A 20,329-nucleotide genomic window follows, 5' to 3' on the forward strand; every position below is an offset into this window, starting at 1 on the left:
ATGAATTGGGGAAGTGATACCAGTAGCTCCCTCCCATCACACAGACGATAGAAAATAACATCAACATCCTTTTAACAACGTGACCGCCGAGCCTTGTCTCCAACCGTGATGTTACTACTTCGAGTACTGTAACGCAGTAGCCAACGCTTTATCTTTTTTCGTATTGCAAAAAAATCAACCAAGGATCCGCTGAGGTTATAGTGAAATAGATGCTTCAGCTGAATGACTCCGTGGACCCGGGTAGCCCCGGTGCTGCGGTGCTCCACGCCGTCGAGGGGGAGATTGAAGATGGGGTGGAGGTAGCCTTCACGCCGCCAGGGGCCGTAGCTAGCCGGGGGTTCGGTTCAGCCGTGGCTTGCTGCTCCCCTTTGCAAACACTTAAGCCTTTCCATGTTACCAACCCAACGATGCAAGCGAAAGTTAAAGATTATTTCGTGTTTAGGGTGAGTATTTCAGATGAGAATGGCATTTTCACACTCCAGCAATAACGACTAACGATAGTCCAAGCTACTGAAATGCTCTCCAATTGTAGGGTTGCAGACTGGCTTGTAAAACGGAAGCACGACAGGAAGGGAGTTGATCCTCCTGATAGTTAAAACATGTAATTGAGCTAATATCACATTAGTTGATCTCCATTTAATTCCTATAGGCTGCAGACTAAACAATCTCTAGCCTTTAGAGACAACACAGTTGGAAATAGGCACTAAGCTTGACAGAACTGTTAACTTAGTGTGAGTATGATATCAGTGTATCATACGTAAACAACCTTTTCTATATTATTTGACGATAACCCTTGATATCCATGGACAGGCCCTCTGAAGATTTTCTCGCAGCCTGCTGATGATACATTTCTCTACCGCTCCCCTTCTCTCTCCCTCTCTTTCTCTCTCCCTATCTCCCTATCCAGCCAGGGACTATTGAGATGGCGGTGAACGACATCAGAACGGTGGCCTTGCCATCAGAAGACGGGGAGGTGCTCAGTGTGTGGTTGCTAGCAGAGTGAGTCAGGGTTCAGCTACTGATACTGATAGCCTCTCACTTGGCCTGGCTTGACATTTTGTTTGTATTGGTGGCTCATGACAAGGCATTTGTGGAAATAAATGGTTGTTGGAGAACACTGGCCTCTTTGAACTTCATGGTCACTGCCCAACACACTGAGTGAGGCTATGATTTATGCTGTTATTGCAGAGCAGTGGTACAGTAGGTTAAGGAATTGTCTTAATACCTTTTGTTTATGCTTTGGTGCATTTTCAGTACAACCTTAAACCCTGTTTCTGGCAGGCCTTTTCTGGACAACTATTGCCTACCCATTCAAAGCACTGTGGATGAGGACAAATAATCGATTGCATACTTTGCATGCCCTGAAAACTTGATCAAATTAATCAATTAGAAAATGCTGGAAGCTGAACAGACAAATAGCACTACATAGGAAATGATTACATTTCTAATCCAATTATTTGGCACGGCCATTTGTTTCTCTGCAGAGTTGACCATTGGAACAATGAGCGAGAGAGGCTGGTGCTCATTACTGAAAGGTAAGGTCCTGACAGGAAACTCACTCAACTTCCATGTTAAGTTAGGAAGATCAATGTGATGTGTTGATGATGGATAGGATGGGATTGTACCCTTTTGCATATTAGACAGCAAGTTTGAAAGTGCTGAAATAAAGCAGACATCATTTTAGTTAGGTGTAATTGTCAATGTAAGGAATATTGATTCATTTGTTATATATAATATATATATATATATATATAATATAATTTTTTTGCTAAATAACTGACATTGACCTTTTATTTATGCATTAATCAGAGTTTTATTTACAGTTGTGTCCAGGGTTAGGGGTATTGTATACATGTTTACGCCCACTCTGTGTTGTTTCTCTGTCTTTGCTGCAGGTCTTTGCTGGTGTGCAAGTATGACTTCATCAACCTACTGTGCCAGCAGGTGATCCGAGTCTCCCTCAACGCGGTGGACACCATCTCTGTGGGAGAGTTTGAGTTCCCCCCCAAATCACTCAACAAGTAAGACCCTCAACACCCCCTGTGTACATTAGTGGTCGACCGATATGGGTTTTTATCTGTTAAAATATAGCAATTTAGGTAATTTACCAGTATGAGGATTCATTTTGACCAAACACGAGATAACACTCCAGCCGACTGTTTGCTCTCTAAATAACGCGTACAGAGCTTGGACGTGTGCTTCGGGTCATTGTGTTGTCGCATGGTGACGTTGGTTGTTAGTTAGCCGTGGTCCAGACAGAAGTGCGTGGCGTTAAATTATGGAATGTAAAACAACCCCAAACATTTCCACCTCCATGCTTGACTGTGAGAGCGAGGCAGTCTGACAACAGTTTCTCTCCTGGTATCCGTCTTACATAAGTTCTTCTGTTAGAGCCAACAATTTCAAATTTTGACTCATCTGTACTTGCGTCCAGTCATTCACTGTCTAACTCTAAGGGGCCACTTTAGTGCCGCTTTTGCTGTATTTGAAGCCTTCAGGAGTGGTTTTGTAGTATCTGCAAAAAAACAACAACAGTGAGTCTGTAACTCCCACACAGAAGTCAGGAGGCTGAATGTGTAGATCTGAAGTTTATTGCAGTAAATTCACTCCTGGCGAGAGTGGATGTTGACCCCGGTCCATCACAGTGGATGTTGACCCTTGACCCTGGTCCATCACAGTGGAGTTGACCCTTGACCCCGGTCCATCACAGTGGATGTTGACCCTTGACCCCGGTCCATCACAGTGGATGTTGACCCTGGTCCATCACAGTGGATGTTGACCCTTGACTCTGGTCCATCACAGTGGATGTTGACCCTTGACCCCGGTCCATAACAGTGGATGTTGACCCTGGTCCATCACGTGTGTCGTTGCGCTCTGCTGTCAGCTGAGGACTAGTTCAGTGTCTGTTGCGAAGGCTGGACACCCTGAGGTGTGTTGTGGAGGGGTACGCCCTGAGGTGTGTCTTCTTGTGGAGGGGTACACCCTGAGGTGTGTTGTGGAGGGGTACACCCTGAGGTGTGTTGTGGAGGGGTACACCCTGAGGTGTGTCCTCTTGTGGAGGGGTACACCCTGAGGTGTGTCCTCTTGTGGAGGGGTACGCCCTGAGGTGTGTTGTGGAGGGGTACGCCCTGAGGTGTGTTGTGGAGGGGTACACCCCGAGGTGTGTCCTCTTGGTACATTTTGGCCTTCAACTCCCCTTTTCTGTCCTTGTTCGACCCAGTGCTGCTTAGCTCTGCAGCCAGTAGTAAACTCCTATTAGTGAAATCTTCAATTTCTTTGCTATAGCTCACAAAGAATAGCCTTCATTTCTCAAGACAAGACAACTACAGACTGGTGTATAGATTTTGATAGAATCTCTGTAAGCACGCTTAAGTTGAAGAAGGGACCGGAGAGTTGAAGTCAGGTTTCTGGAGTTTATTTTCAGCGTGGAGACCCCCTCTCAGCTTGGTGCTCAGAGCAAGGCCTACCTGATAGCAGAATGTGTAGGCATTTATACATTTCAGTCAGGTAGAATACAATAGGAGAGGGGATGACCACACCCTTTAGGTGAGAGGAAGGGGGAGACAGTGGGGGTGAGGGGTTCACCTATGGGGGGAGGGGGTGATACTATGGCACAAAGGGTCTTAGCAGGAAGGAGCCTATCTGGGGGGGGAAGGGTTCACAAGCCACTTGTTCAGGTCTCAGTGAAACAGACGGAGTACACATCCAAAATGAGTTGCAGATACAACATAAGGAGTTAATGTCTTACAACAACAGAATAGCAATATTTCCAGTTCCATCAGTCCCCTATATGAGCATTTATATGCTCACACAATAACCACCATGCAACAGCCAATCAGAGCAGGAAACATCAATATATGTTAAAGATACAAATGATACAGAACAACAGTAGAATAGCTATTTTGCAGTTCCATCAGTCCCCTATATGAGCATTTATATGCTCACACAAGAACCACCATGCAACAACAAATCAGGCCAGGAAAACATCAATATGCAGTTCCATCAGTCCCCTATATGAGCATTTCTATGCCCACACAAGAATTATCATGTAAACACCCAGAACCCATATGCAGAGTCCTTCTGCCATATATGTGAGTATTCTGGGTGGGTAGTCTCTACGATGACAAGTGCTGAATCAGGAACACCAAGCATGTGGATGGCCGGTTGAAGAGTACAGGTGTCCATTGTGGTCATAGGGTTGTCAATATTCCTTTAGTTTAGGGTGAGTGTGTGTATCTCTGGGGAAAGATGGACAGTCCATCACCTCAGCCTGAGCCCACCGCTCCAGGAGGCCAAAAAGCCCCAGGACACACAGAGACAGGGAGGTGTTAGATGCGGTGTGTTGGTGGCAGCTGATGCTGTTTCCCCTTGCTCCTGTTGGGCAGGGGAGGGGTAATCTTCTCCTCTGAATAGACGGGAAGTGTTGGGTGATCTCAGGGTCCGAATTCTTGGCTGCGGGTACTTATCAAATCTCACATGAGAAACCAAACACAGTATGAGGGGGGGGGGGAGAACATTCAAGCATTAAAGCATTTGACTGTGAGAGAGGGGGAGGGGGGGTGTTTGGTAACAGGAATGTGCAAGAGTACTTGACAACAATCAAGGCACACGGCTTGGGCAAACTTACAGGGATAAGGGTGGAACAAACAAAGACAAAAGGCACAAACTTCGATAAAATAAAATAAAAGGTTAACATACAATAGTGTAAGCACTGTCAGTAGATAAGTCACAAAGAGCCTTCAACTCCCCCTATATGATAGCTTGGATTCTATCACCATTGAAAAGTATATACAGGGTAAAGCAAGGCATTGTCAGACTTAAATCATACCAGACAATAAACAAAACAAAGTCAGTGGTCAAAAGTATGTCCTGGTATATTCTCACTCAGTCAGTGAGTGGAATTGAGTCGTGTTAAGTCCATTCATACAACGGCTGCCCAGGCAATACACGCACTCGTTCGCTCAGGACACGCATTGACTGACTCGAGGGGAAACAAAGACAAGGTAAATTAATTTAGGTTACACACGTATGCAACACACAACACAAAGAGTTAGCAGATGTCTGCCTCCTCACTATTCAATGGTGTGATTTGACTATCAGACAGCGGCTGGTCACTTGAACAACGAGCATTGGGATGCTTTTTATTTAAAAGGGGCTTCCCAACCTATCGTGGGCCCAGCTAATGTGAATCATTTCTTTTACGTTTCTCCGAAAAGGCATCTTATTTCCATGTACCTTAAACATATACACCCAGGACGAAGACTTTGTTCCATTAATATGCTTACAATTACTCGTAATTGTAACACAACATACAATGATCTTATCTCGGAGTAATAAATCATGTAGGCCCATCTTATAAGTCTTCACTCCTGCTAACTGGCTAAAGTTTGATCATTTCAGCCATGGGCCAGATAGTGCTGTTTGAGCATGCGCAGTCGCTACTGATAGTCAAAGATGCCCATTTAAGAACACAGGACAACACAGATCGACGCACATAGGCTTACACAATGAACATAAAACACAGAACAGACAAACACACATCACGCCGAAACAAACCTCAGAAACTGACTCTTCCTGGTCCCTTTAATGAACAATAGAGTCAATTGTAGTGAACGGGACTATTCTATGTGCAGAAAGTTTTCAACTGAGCTCTCTAAACTGCGGCCAGCTTGAACTACGAGTTTAAATGCCTTTGACGGCAATTTTAAAAACCCCACGCTATAATCAAGATTACCCTTACCACGCACCTCAACCCAACCCATTGCATTTATTACAGTTTACTCGGATATCGAATCAAACCGCCTCGCTCTGAAAAGCAAATGCCTGCACCGGCACGATGGCTCGGTTAGCTAATATTGCGAATTTGAAAACGTCTTTCACCCTGTAAAAATTCAACACTGGAAGTATGTGCGCTGGACCTCAAGTAATTTATCCAACGTTTGTTCACAGCCTACACCCTTATGTACTTTGGTCAAAACAATTCTGCACATAGAATGAGCGTAAATAGCTTACCTGTCCCGTTCACAATGTATGAAGCGTCGGCTCGGATTCTCTGCTGTTTCGGGGAGATATAGATCTCCTCCGGCATTCGAAGGACCATGATAGAATCTCTGTAAGCACGCTTAAGTTGAAGAAGGGACCGGAGAGTTGAAGTCAGGTTTCTGGAGTTTATTTTCGCCGTGGAGACCCCCTCTCAGCTTGGTGCTCAGAGCAAGGCCTACCTGATAGCAGAATGTGTAGGCATTTATACATTTCAGTCAGGTAGAATACAATAGGAGAGGGGATGACCACACCCTTTAGGTGAGAGGAAGGGGGAGACAGTGGGGGTGAGGGGTTCACCTATGGGGGGAGGGGGTGATACTATGGCACAAAGGGTCTTAGCAGGAAGGAGCCTATCTGGGGGGGGAAGGGTTCACAAGCCACTTGTTCAGGTCTCAGTGAAACAGACGGAGTACACATCCAAAATGAGTTGCAGATACAACATAAGGAGTTAATGTCTTACAACAACAGAATAGCAATATTTCCAGTTCCATCAATTTGGTTCACACTCAACAAGATGTTTACATGCCTTATATATTAACGTGTGTCAATGCTCAACCATCAAACTGTTTTTCATTGTTTTTCACGCATCAATGCACTCAATCGTGATGTATAGGGCAAATAACTTGCAGGTATATAATGAGTTGGCATGTTCTCATAACCTGCTGTAAACAGAAACACTGTGGAGTGGAACGTGACATAGCTATGTATTCCAAAACCTACTGTCATTGCCTAAGGTGACAGTTTGATGAAAATCAAAATAAATCTTCATACCATTCAATTACCTAGTTTGTTGCATATAAACAATAGGAACATGCGCGTGTCCAAACTTTTGACAGGCACTATAACCGCATGTCTGAATAGTGAAATATCACTAGCGATGGCTGAAAGGTTATCTCAGTAATTAACCAGGAACTATGTGTCTCTCTCTCTCTCTCTCTCTCTGTGTGTGTGTGTGTGTGTGTGTGTGTGTGTGTGTGTGTGTGTGTGTGTGTGTGTGTGTAGGAGAGAGGGCCTTGGCATGCGAGTGCAGTGGGATAAGCGCCCACGGCCCTCCTTCCTGAACCGGTGGAACCCCTGGTCCACTGACCTGCCCTACGCCACCTTCACCGAGCACCCCATGGCAACAGCAGACGAGAAGGTCGCCTCCCTCTGCCAGGTCATTTTTCTGTCTCTCACACACACACACACACACACACACACAAATACACACACAAATACACACAAACACACACACAAATACACACACACACACACACACACAGAAATACACACACAAATACACACACACAAATACACACACAAATACACACACAAACACAAATACACACACAAATACACACACAAATACACACACACAAATACACACACAAATACACACACACACACACACACAAACACACACACAAATACACACACACACACACACACAAACACACACACACACACACACACAAACACACACACAAATACACACACACACACACACACAAATACACACACAAATACACACACACACAAATACACACTAAAGACAACAAGGTCGATCCCTCTTTGCCAGGTAGGCTGTCTGTCTCTCTGTCACATGAACACACACACACACACATATGACAAGGTCGCCTCTCTCTGCCAGGCAGACTCTCTGTCTCCCTGTCTCAGACACACACACACACACACACACACACACACACACACACACACACACACACACACACACACACACACACACACACACACTCACACACTCACACACACAGCCTCCCTCCCTCTCTTTGGTTCACGTCTGCCCTGTCCCTGTCTCTGTCATCAGCTGGAGAACTTTAAGACCCAGCTGGTGCAGGCGGTGAAGCGGGCCCACAAGGAGCACCCCATACCGGGCCGGGCCAACGGGGTGCTGCTGCTGGAGCGCCCCCTGCTGATCGAGACCTACCTGGGCATCATGTCCTTCATCAACAACGAGGCCAAGCTGGGCTACTCCATGACCCGTGGCAAGATCGGATTCTGACTGACCCACCCCGACCACTTCCTCCTCCTCCTCCTCCTCTTCCTCCTCCTCCTCTTCCCCTGTGGTCCCAGAGCCTTGGTTTGGGCCTGGCCCTATTCTTAAGGCCTCTGGTTTGTCATTTTGGTTTGTTTGTTGGTTTGATTGTTTGTTTTGTTTCAGTTGCCGTTGTTGTTTACTTTGTTCAATCTGTTAGCGCCAAATTTCATTTCCTGCTGCGCTGCCTCCTCTGATTGGCTGTTTGTCGTGCGTGATGGAGGGTGCTTGTTGACAGGGCATCTCGGGGCTCGGGTTGCTGCTCCAGGATCAGGTCCGCCTCTCGTGGCACATGGTGAGGTCAGAGGTTAAAGGTCAAAAGGTGAGACAGGCTATCTGTTCCCAGAGCAGCAATACTGCTGTGTGATGCTTCATGAATGTGCGCCCTTTCACTCACACACTCAGTTGCCATGAGGCCATGTGTTTGTGTTGCTTTTGTCCGATTTCCAAAGAGCCTAGGAATGCCCCTGAAGACACACACATCTCTAGACACACACACACACACACACACACACACACCGCCTGTGGCTTTGTTACGCTGAAAAGTGTAGCTCAGGGACAGGACCAATCACGGTCCACATTACTAGCGAGTGCTACAGACACGGCTGTTTCTGGCCCATTTACTCGGTCTATTCCATTCCGGAACCTTCACTGTTGCCATGGGATTGGTGGATACTTTTGAGAGGGTTAGCTGTGAGACTCTTTCTTTGATGCGTGTGTGTGTGTGTGTGTGTGTGTGTGTGTGTGTGTACATTTGTTTTTGTGTTTGAGTACCTGGCAGTGTGTTCTGCATGTCAGTAGGACAAAGTTCTTGACATTACAAACCAATAACAGCTGGCGCATAAACACTTGGGCCTTTTGCTTTTCTCCATAAATAGCACATTGAGCTCAGCCTGAGATTTCCACAGTGCCATTTCTGTTCCATGACTGGTGTGTTTGTGTCCACGTTTGGAAGCGCCCTGAATCAGCTGTGGGGTTATGGGAAGTATCTCACCCAAGGCTGTGCCTTTCTTCTGGGAAAGGAAGACTCGGAGAGTTCAAAGTTAAATGTGACCCTTGTTCTGCCTCTGAGAAGCGGCCATGTTTGTGTTGTTCATGCTCTGCCATGGCTCTAGGATACGATCAAGAAGTACACAAACAACGTCAAGACATCTGCCTGTGTTTTAATTCGCAGGGTTAAATCAGGACAAACAGGGGAAGTGGCCATGGTCGTCACAGGCTCAGAGATGTCTAGTGACGGTGAAGTGATAATGTGTTAGGCTCTGGCTGAGGTCAGTTTCCATTTGCAAGCGTTTGGGGAAACTTGATGACGAGGCGCTTAACAAAACGAATATATGTTCCGATTGTGGAAGCAAACGGATGTTTCAGTAGAGAATTTCTTCTTCTCATCTGGTCTGTTACCGGACTCAAAAAGCTCTCCCCGTGCACGTCCTCGTATTTAAGCCTGAAGATTGATACCCTTGGTAGTGTGAGGTTGTTTTTTTATTATTATTATTATTTCTTTGTCATCCTTACCCAGGTGTATGATTTACCATAGTATTACATCAGTCAAGGTGTGTACATTTTTTTTTTATTATTATTATTATTATCATCATTGATGGCAAATGTTGTCATTGAGGACTTGGTGTCCAGGTTTATTTTGCAACTTGAAGCTGCTTGAAGCTAAGTATTAATGGGTTTGGTTTAATAACCAATTAGTCACTTTTTTCCCATTGTTGGCCCAGAAACTGTTATTGAAGGGTGTGAAGTGGCAGTGTGTGTGTGTGTGTGTGTTTGAATGTGAGGAGTTCAGTGTGTTGTCCGCTTCCCTAGCTGCCTCATTTGGGTTTGATTGGTGCTTAACCATGACCCCTTGACCCCTTGTTAACTAAGAGCATAGTCATTGCTTGGGCCAATGGGGGGGGGAGCTGTGATTTTTAGAACCTAGTGTGGGCATCAAACCTGCTACAGCATTAAACTTGCAATGGTACGTCATAGAACGTGACGCCTCTGGGTTTAATACCCACACTAACATTCTCCAGCTGATCTAGAGCGGCGTTCCACAGGGCACAAAACACCAAACTCACCTTTTAAGTGCTTCCCTTCAGCTGTGCACTGACATCGTTCCACTCTTCCAGTCTTTGATGATGATGATGATGATGATGATGATTTGAGCACAAGGCCAGTTTCAGGATTGACTGTATCAGAGGTGGAATGGGTCACCTGACTAGTATACGGGTTCTAGAAGAGAAGACTTCCTGCTTCTCATGTCTATGTCTATGCATCACCCGGTGGTGGCGACGGCCCAAACGCCACTGCTGCTCGTTGTCAAGGCTACAGGAACCTGTTCACGGAATGCACCGTCCACCCCACTAACTGTTTGCCGAGGGAAAAAAAGGTGTGAGGTGTCGTATCCATGTCTCGCATGCCGCCGGCTCTGCATGATGCATGATGCCAATGTGTGAGGAGTTCAAATCTCTCTCCTCCTTCGGACCGTTTTGATTTGGGAAGATGCTTTCACTGTAGTGCAATGTGATCACTATACACTTGAGCACTTTTATTTCAAGCTTGTGAACATTTAGATTTGACATTTTATGTGTACAATTGCAACTTGCTTTAACAAATGAACTTAGCCATCGTGTTCAGGCCAAGATCTGTTTGTGCTATAATTTATTTGCGATTGTTGACTTATGACTTCTATTGTAGAATAACTGTGACGTAAGTGGATTAAAATTGCTAAATTGTGTTAAACATAGTGTGGGCAGTCAAATCCTTTACTTGTATAATCTTGTGTATACTGTTGCAACCTGTGTGCAGAATATGGATTATTAAGTCCTCATAATATACTACAAACTTTATTCAAAAATAACTTTTTTTTCTAAAAAATCTTTGCACTTATTTACAAAGGGATCATCATATGAAACTATAAAACTTGATCCCAGAGGTGAGGTCTTATGTGAACACATAAAAATAAATAGATCAAATATTTGGACAGACATCATGGAAAATCCTTTGTTCAGTGCCTTCATCTGAAATGTTGTAGAAGGAGCTTCATTTGGGATCACTCTGGAATGTTCAATAAGATTCTAATGTTTGAATCACAGAAGTGCCAGGTCTCACTGGAACACAGAACCAATGCTGGTGTTGGGGGTGGGGGGGGGGGGGGTACTTCAGTCCAAAACATCAGCATCACCACCAGTGAGGGAGGGACAGGAAACAGCATCACCACCAGTGAGGGAGGGACAGGAAACAGCATCACCACCAGTGAGGGAGGGACAGGAAACAGCATCATCACCAGTGAGGGAGGTGACAAGAAACATCATCACCAGTGAATGATCTGTGGAGAGACGGGGAGATATCTGGTCCGTGGAGAGACGGGAGGAGAGACGGGGCTGCTGCTGTGGAGAGACGGGGAGATGTCTGGTCCGTGGAGAGACGGGAGGAGAGACGGGGCTGCTGCTGTGGAGAGACGGAGGAGAGACGGGGCTGCTGCTGTGGAGAGACGGGGAGATGTCTGGTCCGTGGAGAGACGGGAGGAGAGACGGGGCTGCTGCTGTGGAGAGACGGAGGAGAGACGGGGCTGCTGCTGTGGAGAGACGGGGAGATGTCTGGTCCGTGGAGAGACGGGGCTGCTGCTGTGGAGAGACGGGGAGATGTCTGGTCCGTGGAGAGACGGGAGGAGAGACGGGGCTGCTGCTGTGGAGAGACGGGGAGGAGTGGCTGCTGCTGTGAAGAGACGGGGAGATGTCTGGTCCGTGGAGAGACGGGAGGAGAGACGGGGCTGCTGCTGCTGTGGAGAGACGGGGAGATGTCTGGTCCGTGGAGAGACGGGAGGAGAGACGGGGCTGCTGCTGCTGTGGAGAGACGGGGAGATGTCTGGTCCGTGGAGAGACGGGGCTGCTGCTGTGGAGAGACGGGGAGGAGTGGCTGCTGCTGCTGTGGAGAGACGGGGAGATGTCTGGTCCGTGGAGAGACGGGGCTGCTGCTGTGGAGAGACGGGGAGGAGTGGCTGCTGCTGCTGCTGCTGTGTTGGTTCAGCTCAGGGCTGCTGTTCTGTCTCCATGTAGCACAGACACAGCTGGTCCTTCCCAATCAGGATCAGAGAGTCTCCACTGCAGTGCCACAGCAGAGACAACACCTGGAAACAGCCTGTCACACACACACACACACACACACACACACACACACACACACACACACACACACACACACACACACACACACGTTGAACCAGTAAGCTAGCTGTGGTCCTGCTCTAGACAGAGTGCAAGTTAAACTACTACGTCGTCTCACTGGCGAAGATGTCCTGAGTTTACACTGTATCTAAAGCGTGACCTTCACTGCATGCCTGACGCTATTTGTGTGTGTGTGTGTGTGTGTGTGTGTGTGTTTTTAGGAGTGTGTCAGGTACCTTGATTGACATGCTTGTGTTTCTTCCCCTGTAATAGAGCTGTGTGTGTGTGCTGCATATCTCACCTCCCACAGATACCCTGAGACACAGCCTATGGGGGAGCACACGTTGTGTGTGTGCTCTGCGTGTGTGTTCGTTCTGCGTGTGTGTTTGTGTGTGTGTTCTGCTGTTTAATGGAGTGAATGTTGAACTAGAACGAGTGAGTATGTTGGCTATCTCTTACTTTCGACAGGTGTCCTCATGGACACAGCCTGCGGGGGACGACAGGTAGAGTTTATGTGTGTGTCAGACCTGCCAACCTTGAATTAAGTTTTTGAGTACCAGGGGAGTTTCAGTTTGGCAGGGGCTTTGCATACGGTCAATTCCCCACTCACCGCCATATCATCCAGTTATTCAACATAATAAATCAGCGGCGAAGAAAACAATACAATCATATTTCCTTGACAAGAATTCCATAAATGAAAAGAGATCTTTACATTTTGCATCATTTAGCACTTCTAAAGAATATATATTTATATATATTTAAAGCTCCTATTAAAGTATCTATCTAGCTACTTCCAGTGGCACATGCTCTTGACTGCTTTGCCTCATAGCTTGGCGACTTGGCCTTTTTGAACAGAGCATCACTGAAGTCTTCCATGTGACAGACAGTCCCCTTTGCAGCCATGCTCACCTTTCTTGTCACCAAAGCGCTTATCATGTCAGTGCTCAGGGTTGCTCTGTATTGGGTCTTGTTTTTGGTAACGAGACTGAAAATCGTCATCTGACGTCATGATTATTTTATACCTGCAAGGCTGTTCGGTTGACTGGCTGCAATAGTAGGAATTATTTGCTACGTTAGCAGTCTGTAGTCAAACACCTTTGCAATGGCCACTTTGCCTCAACAGAGCGATTCAAAGTTAGAACAGTCTCCGTGGCGTTTGAGTTAACGTTACTGCAGCTAAATTAGCCTAGTCCATCAGTTATTCACACCGTAGCCGTCTCGTAACCAGACTAATCACATCGTATGCTAGCTACTACGGCTAACTTTTTATACAAATTTATCTGAAGGATATACCCCTTGAAATGCATCATCTCGTTAAGTTACCGAACACATGTTTTAACGTTTTTTATGCTAACATTAAGGTCACATTTATGTGCTTGATTATTACTCCCCCACTTCCCATTGTACCTCAGCAATGCATTACTTCTCGGTGGATAATAAAGTAGCAGTATAGTATCAGTGAATGTTGAGTGAGGGAGAGTACTATTTCGGGTCGGGTCGGGTCACAGAACCACAGGCACAAGGTCGTAGCATCTTGTCCAATCTGAGGGATGTAGTTTAAATAAATGTACGGTATAGGTTTGTATCGATTGATTTTTGCGTAGTTTCAGCTGGCATTTCGTACCTGCGTATTTTGACTAAGAATTGCGTGGTTGGTACACAAAATGCGTGCAGGTTGGCAGGTCTGGTGTGTGTGTGCAAGCGAGCATGACTCACCTACCACAGGTAAACTGACGGACACACATCCCACAAGAGACCACATGTAGAGTGTGTGTGTGTGTGTGTGAGCGTGACTCCTCACCTTCCACAGGTACCCTGACGGACACACACCCCGCAGGTGACCACAGGTAGAGTGTGTGTGTGTGTGTGTGTGTGTGTGTGTGTGGGGGGGTGTGTGTGTGTGTGTGTGTGTGTGTGTGTGTGTGTGTGAGCGTGAGCATGACTCCTTACCTTCCACAGGTACCCTGACGGACACACACCCCGCAGGTGACCACAGGTAGTGTGTGTGTGTGTGAGCATGACTCCTTACCTTCCACAGGTACCCTGACGGACACACACCCCGCAGGTGACCACAGGTAGAGTGTGTGTGTGTGTGTGTGTGTGTGTGTGAGCATGACTCCTTACCTTCCACAGGTACCCTGACGGACACACACCCCGCAGGTGACCACAGGTAGAGTGTGTGTGTGTGTGTGTGTGTGTGTGTGTGTGTGTGTGAGCGTGACTTACCTTCCACAGGTACCCTGACGGACACACACCCCGCAGGTGTCCACAGGTAGAGTGTGTGTGTGTGTGTGTGTGTGTGTGTGTGTGTGTGTGTGTGTGAGCGTGACTTACCTTCCACAGGTACCCTGACGGACACACACCCCGCAGGTGACCACAGGTAGAGTTTGTTGTTGCCGGTGCAGAGGGCCAGACGGGGGCGCCGTGGGTCCCACAGGAAGCAGCGCACGGCCGACGCCTGCTCCAGCACCGCCTGCAGCCCCACACGCTGCATGTCCCACACCCACACACAGTTGGGCATGTTGTCTGCAGGACACACACACACACACACACACAGTTAGGCATGTTATCAGCGACACACACACACAACACACACACATACAAAACACAAGGTCAGTTGACTGCGACCTGTAACAAGGTTAAAGGTGACCACACTTTATCTGAATGCTTTCACCCCGTTGATGCGTTTGCTTTGAGACGTGTGGTAGATGGGGATGAGAGGGGGTGGACTGGGGTGGATATGGCTGTGGGGTGTGTGTGTGTGTGTGTGTGTGTGTTGTGTTGTGTTGTGTGGTGTGGAGCACCCTGCGGAGCCCATGGCACCTAAAGTCTAATGCCAGGCTGGGCAGACATGCCGCCTGTGCCGCCACCACCCCCGCTGCCAGCGGTGCCAAGTGGACCAGGGGGCACATTCCTGTGGGACTTAACACAAGGCATGGAACAGCATGAACGGCGCCACCTACTGGTCACTGCTCAGCCCGGAAGCCAGAGAGGCCACACACACTCACAATGAATGAGCTTTTGTTTTGTAACTACTGCAGGGCAAAAACAGCTGAAGGCTGCGTGTGGATGCAGACTGAATTGCAATCCAGAGGACTGGACATGATCTTGGATCTTGGATCCTCCCGTTCTGCGCTAAAACCAACTGAGGGCTGCTGGCGTCTGAAAGCTGATCAGCTCACCCACTCACCCACCTACCCACTCACTCACCCACCCACCCACCCACCCACTCACTCACTCACTCACCCACCTACCCACTTGATAAGTAAACGCTCTGATCGAGCTTCTTATCGAGATCCAGTCAAGTGGACATTACTTTGCAACTCAGCCCGATACAGAATCACTGGAATACGTACTTCAATGTTACTCATAAGGCACTAGTTCACTAGCCCATGAGTGCAGCACAAGGCTGATAACCTGATTGGCTGGCTGATTGGCCAGGATGCACCCTTCTGACTATGGGCGCTGAAGCAGGAAGGAAGGGCAGAGCCTCACCGTTCTTGGTGGCAAGGTAGCGGTTGTCGGCAGAGAAGGCCAGAGATGAGATGCCCACTTTGGGGTTGGCACGGTCGGGGTCGGGCTTCACGCTGGGCACCTGGACCGGCAGCTGGCAGATCTCATCTGGAGACAGAAAGAGAAAAGGAGAGGGAGGGAGGGAGGGAGGGAGAGAGATAAAGGAGACTTATTCATAATTCATAACTCCTCTGTCTCTGGCACGCGTGCAGCAGGACGACGGCCAACGCCACGACAGCTGTGCCACAACCAGACATCCGGGACGGGCTAGAGACGTCCACACCACACCACACCAGACCAGACGCCATGCTTGGCACGGGTCTGTGTGTGTGTGTCAAAGAGGACACAGAGTGTGTGTGTGTGTGTACATATGTGAGTAGGTGTGTATGTGTGTGTATGTATGTACGTATGCGAGTAGGTGTGTGTCTGCGTGTGCATGCAACAGGAGAGAGAGATTTTGTATGTGCATGTGTGTGTGTATGTATAGAGGAGAGAGTTTGTATGTGTGTGTGTACATACGTGAGTAGGTTTTTGTTTGTGTGTGTGCGTGCGTGCAAGAGAAGAGAAAGTTTGTATGTGTGTGTACAATACATATGTGAGTCGCTCTGTGTGTGTGTGTGTGTGTGTGTGTGTGTGTGTGTGTGTCTGGCCATATTCCTGCCATAAAAATAGTCGTGTGGTCAGTGGTGCCTCAGGAACTCTCACTATGCTCAATCGTCTCACCACAGCCAGCCCTGAGACAGTCTAGACTGGCAAGCAGGTAAAGCACGCACACACACACACCTAAACTGACATACACACACACACACACACACACCTCCACTTACATACATACACACACACCTTCACTGACATGCATACACACACACCTTCACTTACATACACACACACACACCTCCACTTACATACACACACACACACCTTCACTTACATACATACACACACACCTTCACTGACATAACATTTACATTTAGTCATTTAGCAGACGCTTTTGTCCAAAGCGATGTACAAGGGAGACACATACACACCTTCACTGACACACACACACACACACACACACACACACACACACACACACACACACACACGGCCACTGAGCCCCCCAGAGAAGAGCAGAGCTGTGGCACACCCAGTACTGGGGGCATTCCCAGTCTGGTGGCATTCTGGACGACTTTACGAGCGTCTGAGCGCTGCATCTGCACGCTGACGACACGCCAAGAGATGGAGGTTCTGAACACGGGGGGGCCTAAAAGCAGACAGTGTGTGACTCCTTACAGCTAGGGCAAAGTTTTATGGGGCAAATTACACCCCCCAGCTGTCCAACATGGGGGGGGGGGGGGGACGGTGGGGATCCAGACCAGCGGAGTGGAAGGGGCAGAGCGGCCGTAAGCAACAGTCTACCGCGTACTGAACTTCCCTCTGTTCTGGAGCAATTCGATCACAAGGGCTACTAATGAGCACACAAGTGCATCTTATGCCCGGAATTTATGTAAAGGTTATGGAATGATCAATACTGAACAACGTGCGCCATCGACGCCCCTATTCTGGCTTCAACAAAGAATTATAGTTCGCTCGGGAAGTAGGAGAGTTGATTGTACGGTTTCTAAATGTATGGTTGTTATGACAACAGCAACTGACTCGGGGCCGGATGTGGCTCTGATCGGCCGTGACCGAGGAGCCAGACACCTGCTCTGTGTGATGGGACAAGAGAGGGGAGAGTGGATCACATTAGCCGAGGGGGGGGGGGGGGGGGGAGATCCGAGTCAGACTTCCTGTTGGGGGGGGGGTTAGGGGAGAGTCCCACAGTTGCTATGGGTGTGTGGTGAGAGGACATACTGTCTGTCTGTCTCTGTGTGTGTGTGTGTGTGTGTGTGTGTGTGTGTTGGAGGGAGGGAGGGAGGGAGAGATCTGCACTTGCTTTGTCTGTGTGAGAGGGGGACACTTGTTTTGAGTGTTTGGCTGGGTGAGAAGACCCACTTCCTGACCAGGGGAATTCCACACACATGCTGTGAATGTTTGGCTCAGGAAGAGACGCGGGCTGGCCCGTGGAGGAGACTAACTTCCTCTGTGTCACTGTGTTGATGATAGAGGATAGACTAACACCAACGCTGTGTTGATGAGGAGGGGAACATATCACAATATGTCCGGCATTTCTTGTGTGGGTAGCTGTGTATGCAACTGTAAGTCCAGCTGTTTGTTTTCATAAAAACAGACCCCAGTATTTGTTTGGGTGTTTGTAAAAGGAGAGAGAGAGAGAGAGAGAGACCCTTGGGAGTTTGTCTATGGATATGAGACGGGGAGGCTTGCCGAGTGGGTTACTCGGGTAACAGACTCACATTGACTCTGAGTGTAGGTGTTACACAGAGGCTGAGTGGGCTAGTCTGAGTGTAGGTGTGTAGGTGTTGAACAGAGGCTGGGTGTAGGTGTGTAGGTGTTGAACAGAGGCTGAGTGTAGGTGTTAAACAGAGGCTGGCTGAGTGGGTGGTCTACTCTGGTCAGACTCACATTTGCTCTGGGCGTTGAAGGCTGTGCTGCTGATGCTGAGCTGCTGAAGGGACAGGTCATCTGAGGGAACCACTGGCCGCTTCTCCACCTCACGATACACCACCTACAATACACACACACACACACACACATCATACACACACACACACACACACTCTGTTAAAATACAAAAACATGCATACACACAGCAGAGGTCACATGCACAAAACTTTGCCAACTATATCGCCAAAAGACATCGGTAAGCAGGCTAGCATGATTTTATCAGTGCTAATTGTGCTTTTGTTGCCTTTAAAAGGTTAGGGTTAGTTTGCGCACTAGTTTTAGACAAAACTCCAAAGTGCTGCTTTTAAGATACAGTCTGCGCTCAAAGATAACACTGGTATTCGTACAGTCCTGGCTCTAACAAGCACAGTGGCTAGGACTCCTGCCAATCAACACATTGCGGAATCTGATTGGCTGTTGAACTCAACAAACGTTTGCCATAATCGCGAAATCGACTTACACTAACCTCTACATGTTACATCACAGTAACCGTGACAACGTACCGCTTTAGTGTTGTTGATGGTGGCTGGGTGCTCAAACTCTACAATCTTCTTCCAAGTGATGTGATTTAAGATCCGGACCTATCACACACACACATACACACACGATTCAGTATTCAAACACAGCAGAGACGTACAAAGGATCACGTAACACTGAACATTAACAAAGTCACCTTTTTTTGTGTTGCTCATTTAAAAACAACAGGAATTGTACCAAAGTGCTTTACAGTCGAGGTCAATTGATTGATAATACATTTAGACAATAATTAAAGGAAATTAAAGTGGAAAGAATAAAACACAAAATATCTGAGTACGAGTCAAACAACACCCCAAGGTTGTTTATGACAGGCTTTTGGTTTGGTGCCAGTGGACCAAGCAGAGTGCTAATGTCTGCACTGGCTGTAGGGACGGACATATTAACCTCCATCTTGTTTTCATTAAGCTTTTTTCATTAAGCATCCAGAACGTAATATCATCTCTCAAAAAGAGAAGAGCACAAAACCCCTTATACACGAACACACTCCTCGTCACACACAGTGAGGTATATAGTCACTCATCTGTCCAGGTGAACGCACACACACACACACACACCTTCTCGTCGTAGCTGCCCATGGCCAGGAACTGGCTACTGGGGCTCCAGGCGATGGCTTTGATGCCCAGAGACCACTCATAGGCACTGTAGGTGGACAAGAGCCGCCCGTCCAGGGAGTACAGCAGCATCTTGTACTGGAGAGAGAACACACACACACACACACACGTAGCTGAGATTAAATGGATGACCACTCACTCAAGAATAAAGAAAGTACTGTGCACACATTTGTGTTTAATGAAAACTGCTATATAAAATTAAAAGCTGTGAACACACACACACACACACACACACACACACACACACACACACACACACACACACACACACACACACACACACACACACACACACACACACACACACACACACACACACACACACACACACACACACACACTATGAAAGGGGCGAGCACACAGGTGACACTCACCTCCAGACATGCATCCCACACGGCCAGCACACAGCCATTAGGAGACCACTCCACCCCCGCTAGGTCCTGTGTCTCTGTCTCAAAGTGCTGAAACACACACACACATATAAATAGGGATGGGTATCGTTTGATTTTTATCCGATACCGGTACATAACCGATACTTTTAAAACGATACCGGTGCCTAAACGGTGCCGGAACCGATACTTTTATAAAAAATTGCAATATTACAAAGTACAAAACACTTGGCTTCAAACTACAGCTTCAAATTTTTTAACTTCAAACTATGAATATTATATTAACTGTAAACAACAGTTTATAGTATACTTAAATAAATATAAATAAATACAAAAAACAGCTTCAAACTTCTTGCCTTTGGAGTCAAAAATGTATTATTTTGTTTGCATTTATTTCATGAAATTTCACCATTTTATGATTTGTTTATACCTATCTTTTCTATCTTGTTTATAGTTACTCTTGTTACTTGAACACACTGAGTACGAGAAAATGTGTACTGC

At 47.3% G+C, this 20,329-nt stretch overlaps 2 protein-coding genes across 3 annotated transcripts in view; one reads left to right on the top strand and one right to left on the bottom strand.

Annotated features, from left to right (window-relative positions):
* Nucleotides 1–10,807, top strand: tprg1l (tumor protein p63 regulated 1-like). Of its 2 annotated transcripts, none has more exons than XM_012840924.3 (6): nucleotides 1–443; nucleotides 908–999; nucleotides 1,485–1,535; nucleotides 1,896–2,021; nucleotides 7,045–7,198; nucleotides 7,850–10,807. In XM_012840924.3, the coding sequence occupies exons 1-6, from the start codon at nucleotides 210–212 to the stop codon at nucleotides 8,042–8,044; spliced, it is 852 nt and encodes a 283-aa protein (XP_012696378.1). In that variant the 5' UTR covers nucleotides 1–209; the 3' UTR covers nucleotides 8,045–10,807. The 2 variants fall into 2 exon arrangements, with proteins under 2 accessions (XP_012696378.1, XP_031422906.1); XM_031567046.2 differs by lacking the exon at nucleotides 1–443 and adding an exon at nucleotides 463–731.
* wrap73 (WD repeat containing, antisense to TP73) overlaps nucleotides 10,625–20,329 on the bottom strand; it is a 23,498-nt gene continuing 13,793 nt past the window's right edge. The window contains exons 7-14 of the mRNA XM_031567045.2: nucleotides 19,814–19,900; nucleotides 19,383–19,517; nucleotides 18,795–18,872; nucleotides 18,250–18,352; nucleotides 15,727–15,852; nucleotides 14,566–14,757; nucleotides 12,072–12,205; nucleotides 10,625–11,995 (exon numbers count right to left, since the gene is read on the bottom strand). Coding sequence (XP_031422905.1) covers nucleotides 12,096–12,205; nucleotides 14,566–14,757; nucleotides 15,727–15,852; nucleotides 18,250–18,352; nucleotides 18,795–18,872; nucleotides 19,383–19,517; nucleotides 19,814–19,900 — 831 coding nt within the window. The 3' untranslated portion in view covers nucleotides 10,625–11,995; nucleotides 12,072–12,095. The remainder of the gene's footprint in view (nucleotides 11,996–12,071; nucleotides 12,206–14,565; nucleotides 14,758–15,726; nucleotides 15,853–18,249; nucleotides 18,353–18,794; nucleotides 18,873–19,382; nucleotides 19,518–19,813; nucleotides 19,901–20,329) is intronic.

This window comes from Clupea harengus, chromosome 4, assembly GCF_900700415.2.
Source record: "Clupea harengus chromosome 4, Ch_v2.0.2, whole genome shotgun sequence".
NCBI lineage: Eukaryota > Metazoa > Chordata > Actinopteri > Clupeiformes > Clupeidae > Clupea > Clupea harengus.

What these genes read in the sequence shown, in the direction of transcription:
- tprg1l (XM_012840924.3), top strand. Translation starts at nt 210, where the DNA reads ATGCTTCAGCTGAATGACTCCGTGGACCCGGGTAGCCCCGGTGCTGCG. An exon ending in AAGATTATTTCGTGTTTAGG is followed by an intron (nt 444 to 907) that starts GTGAGTATTTCA and finishes CTCCCTATCCAG; the next exon opens with CCAGGGACTATTGAGATGGC. An exon ending in CTGGTGCTCATTACTGAAAG is followed by an intron (nt 1,536 to 1,895) that starts GTAAGGTCCTGA and finishes TCTTTGCTGCAG; the next exon opens with GTCTTTGCTGGTGTGCAAGT.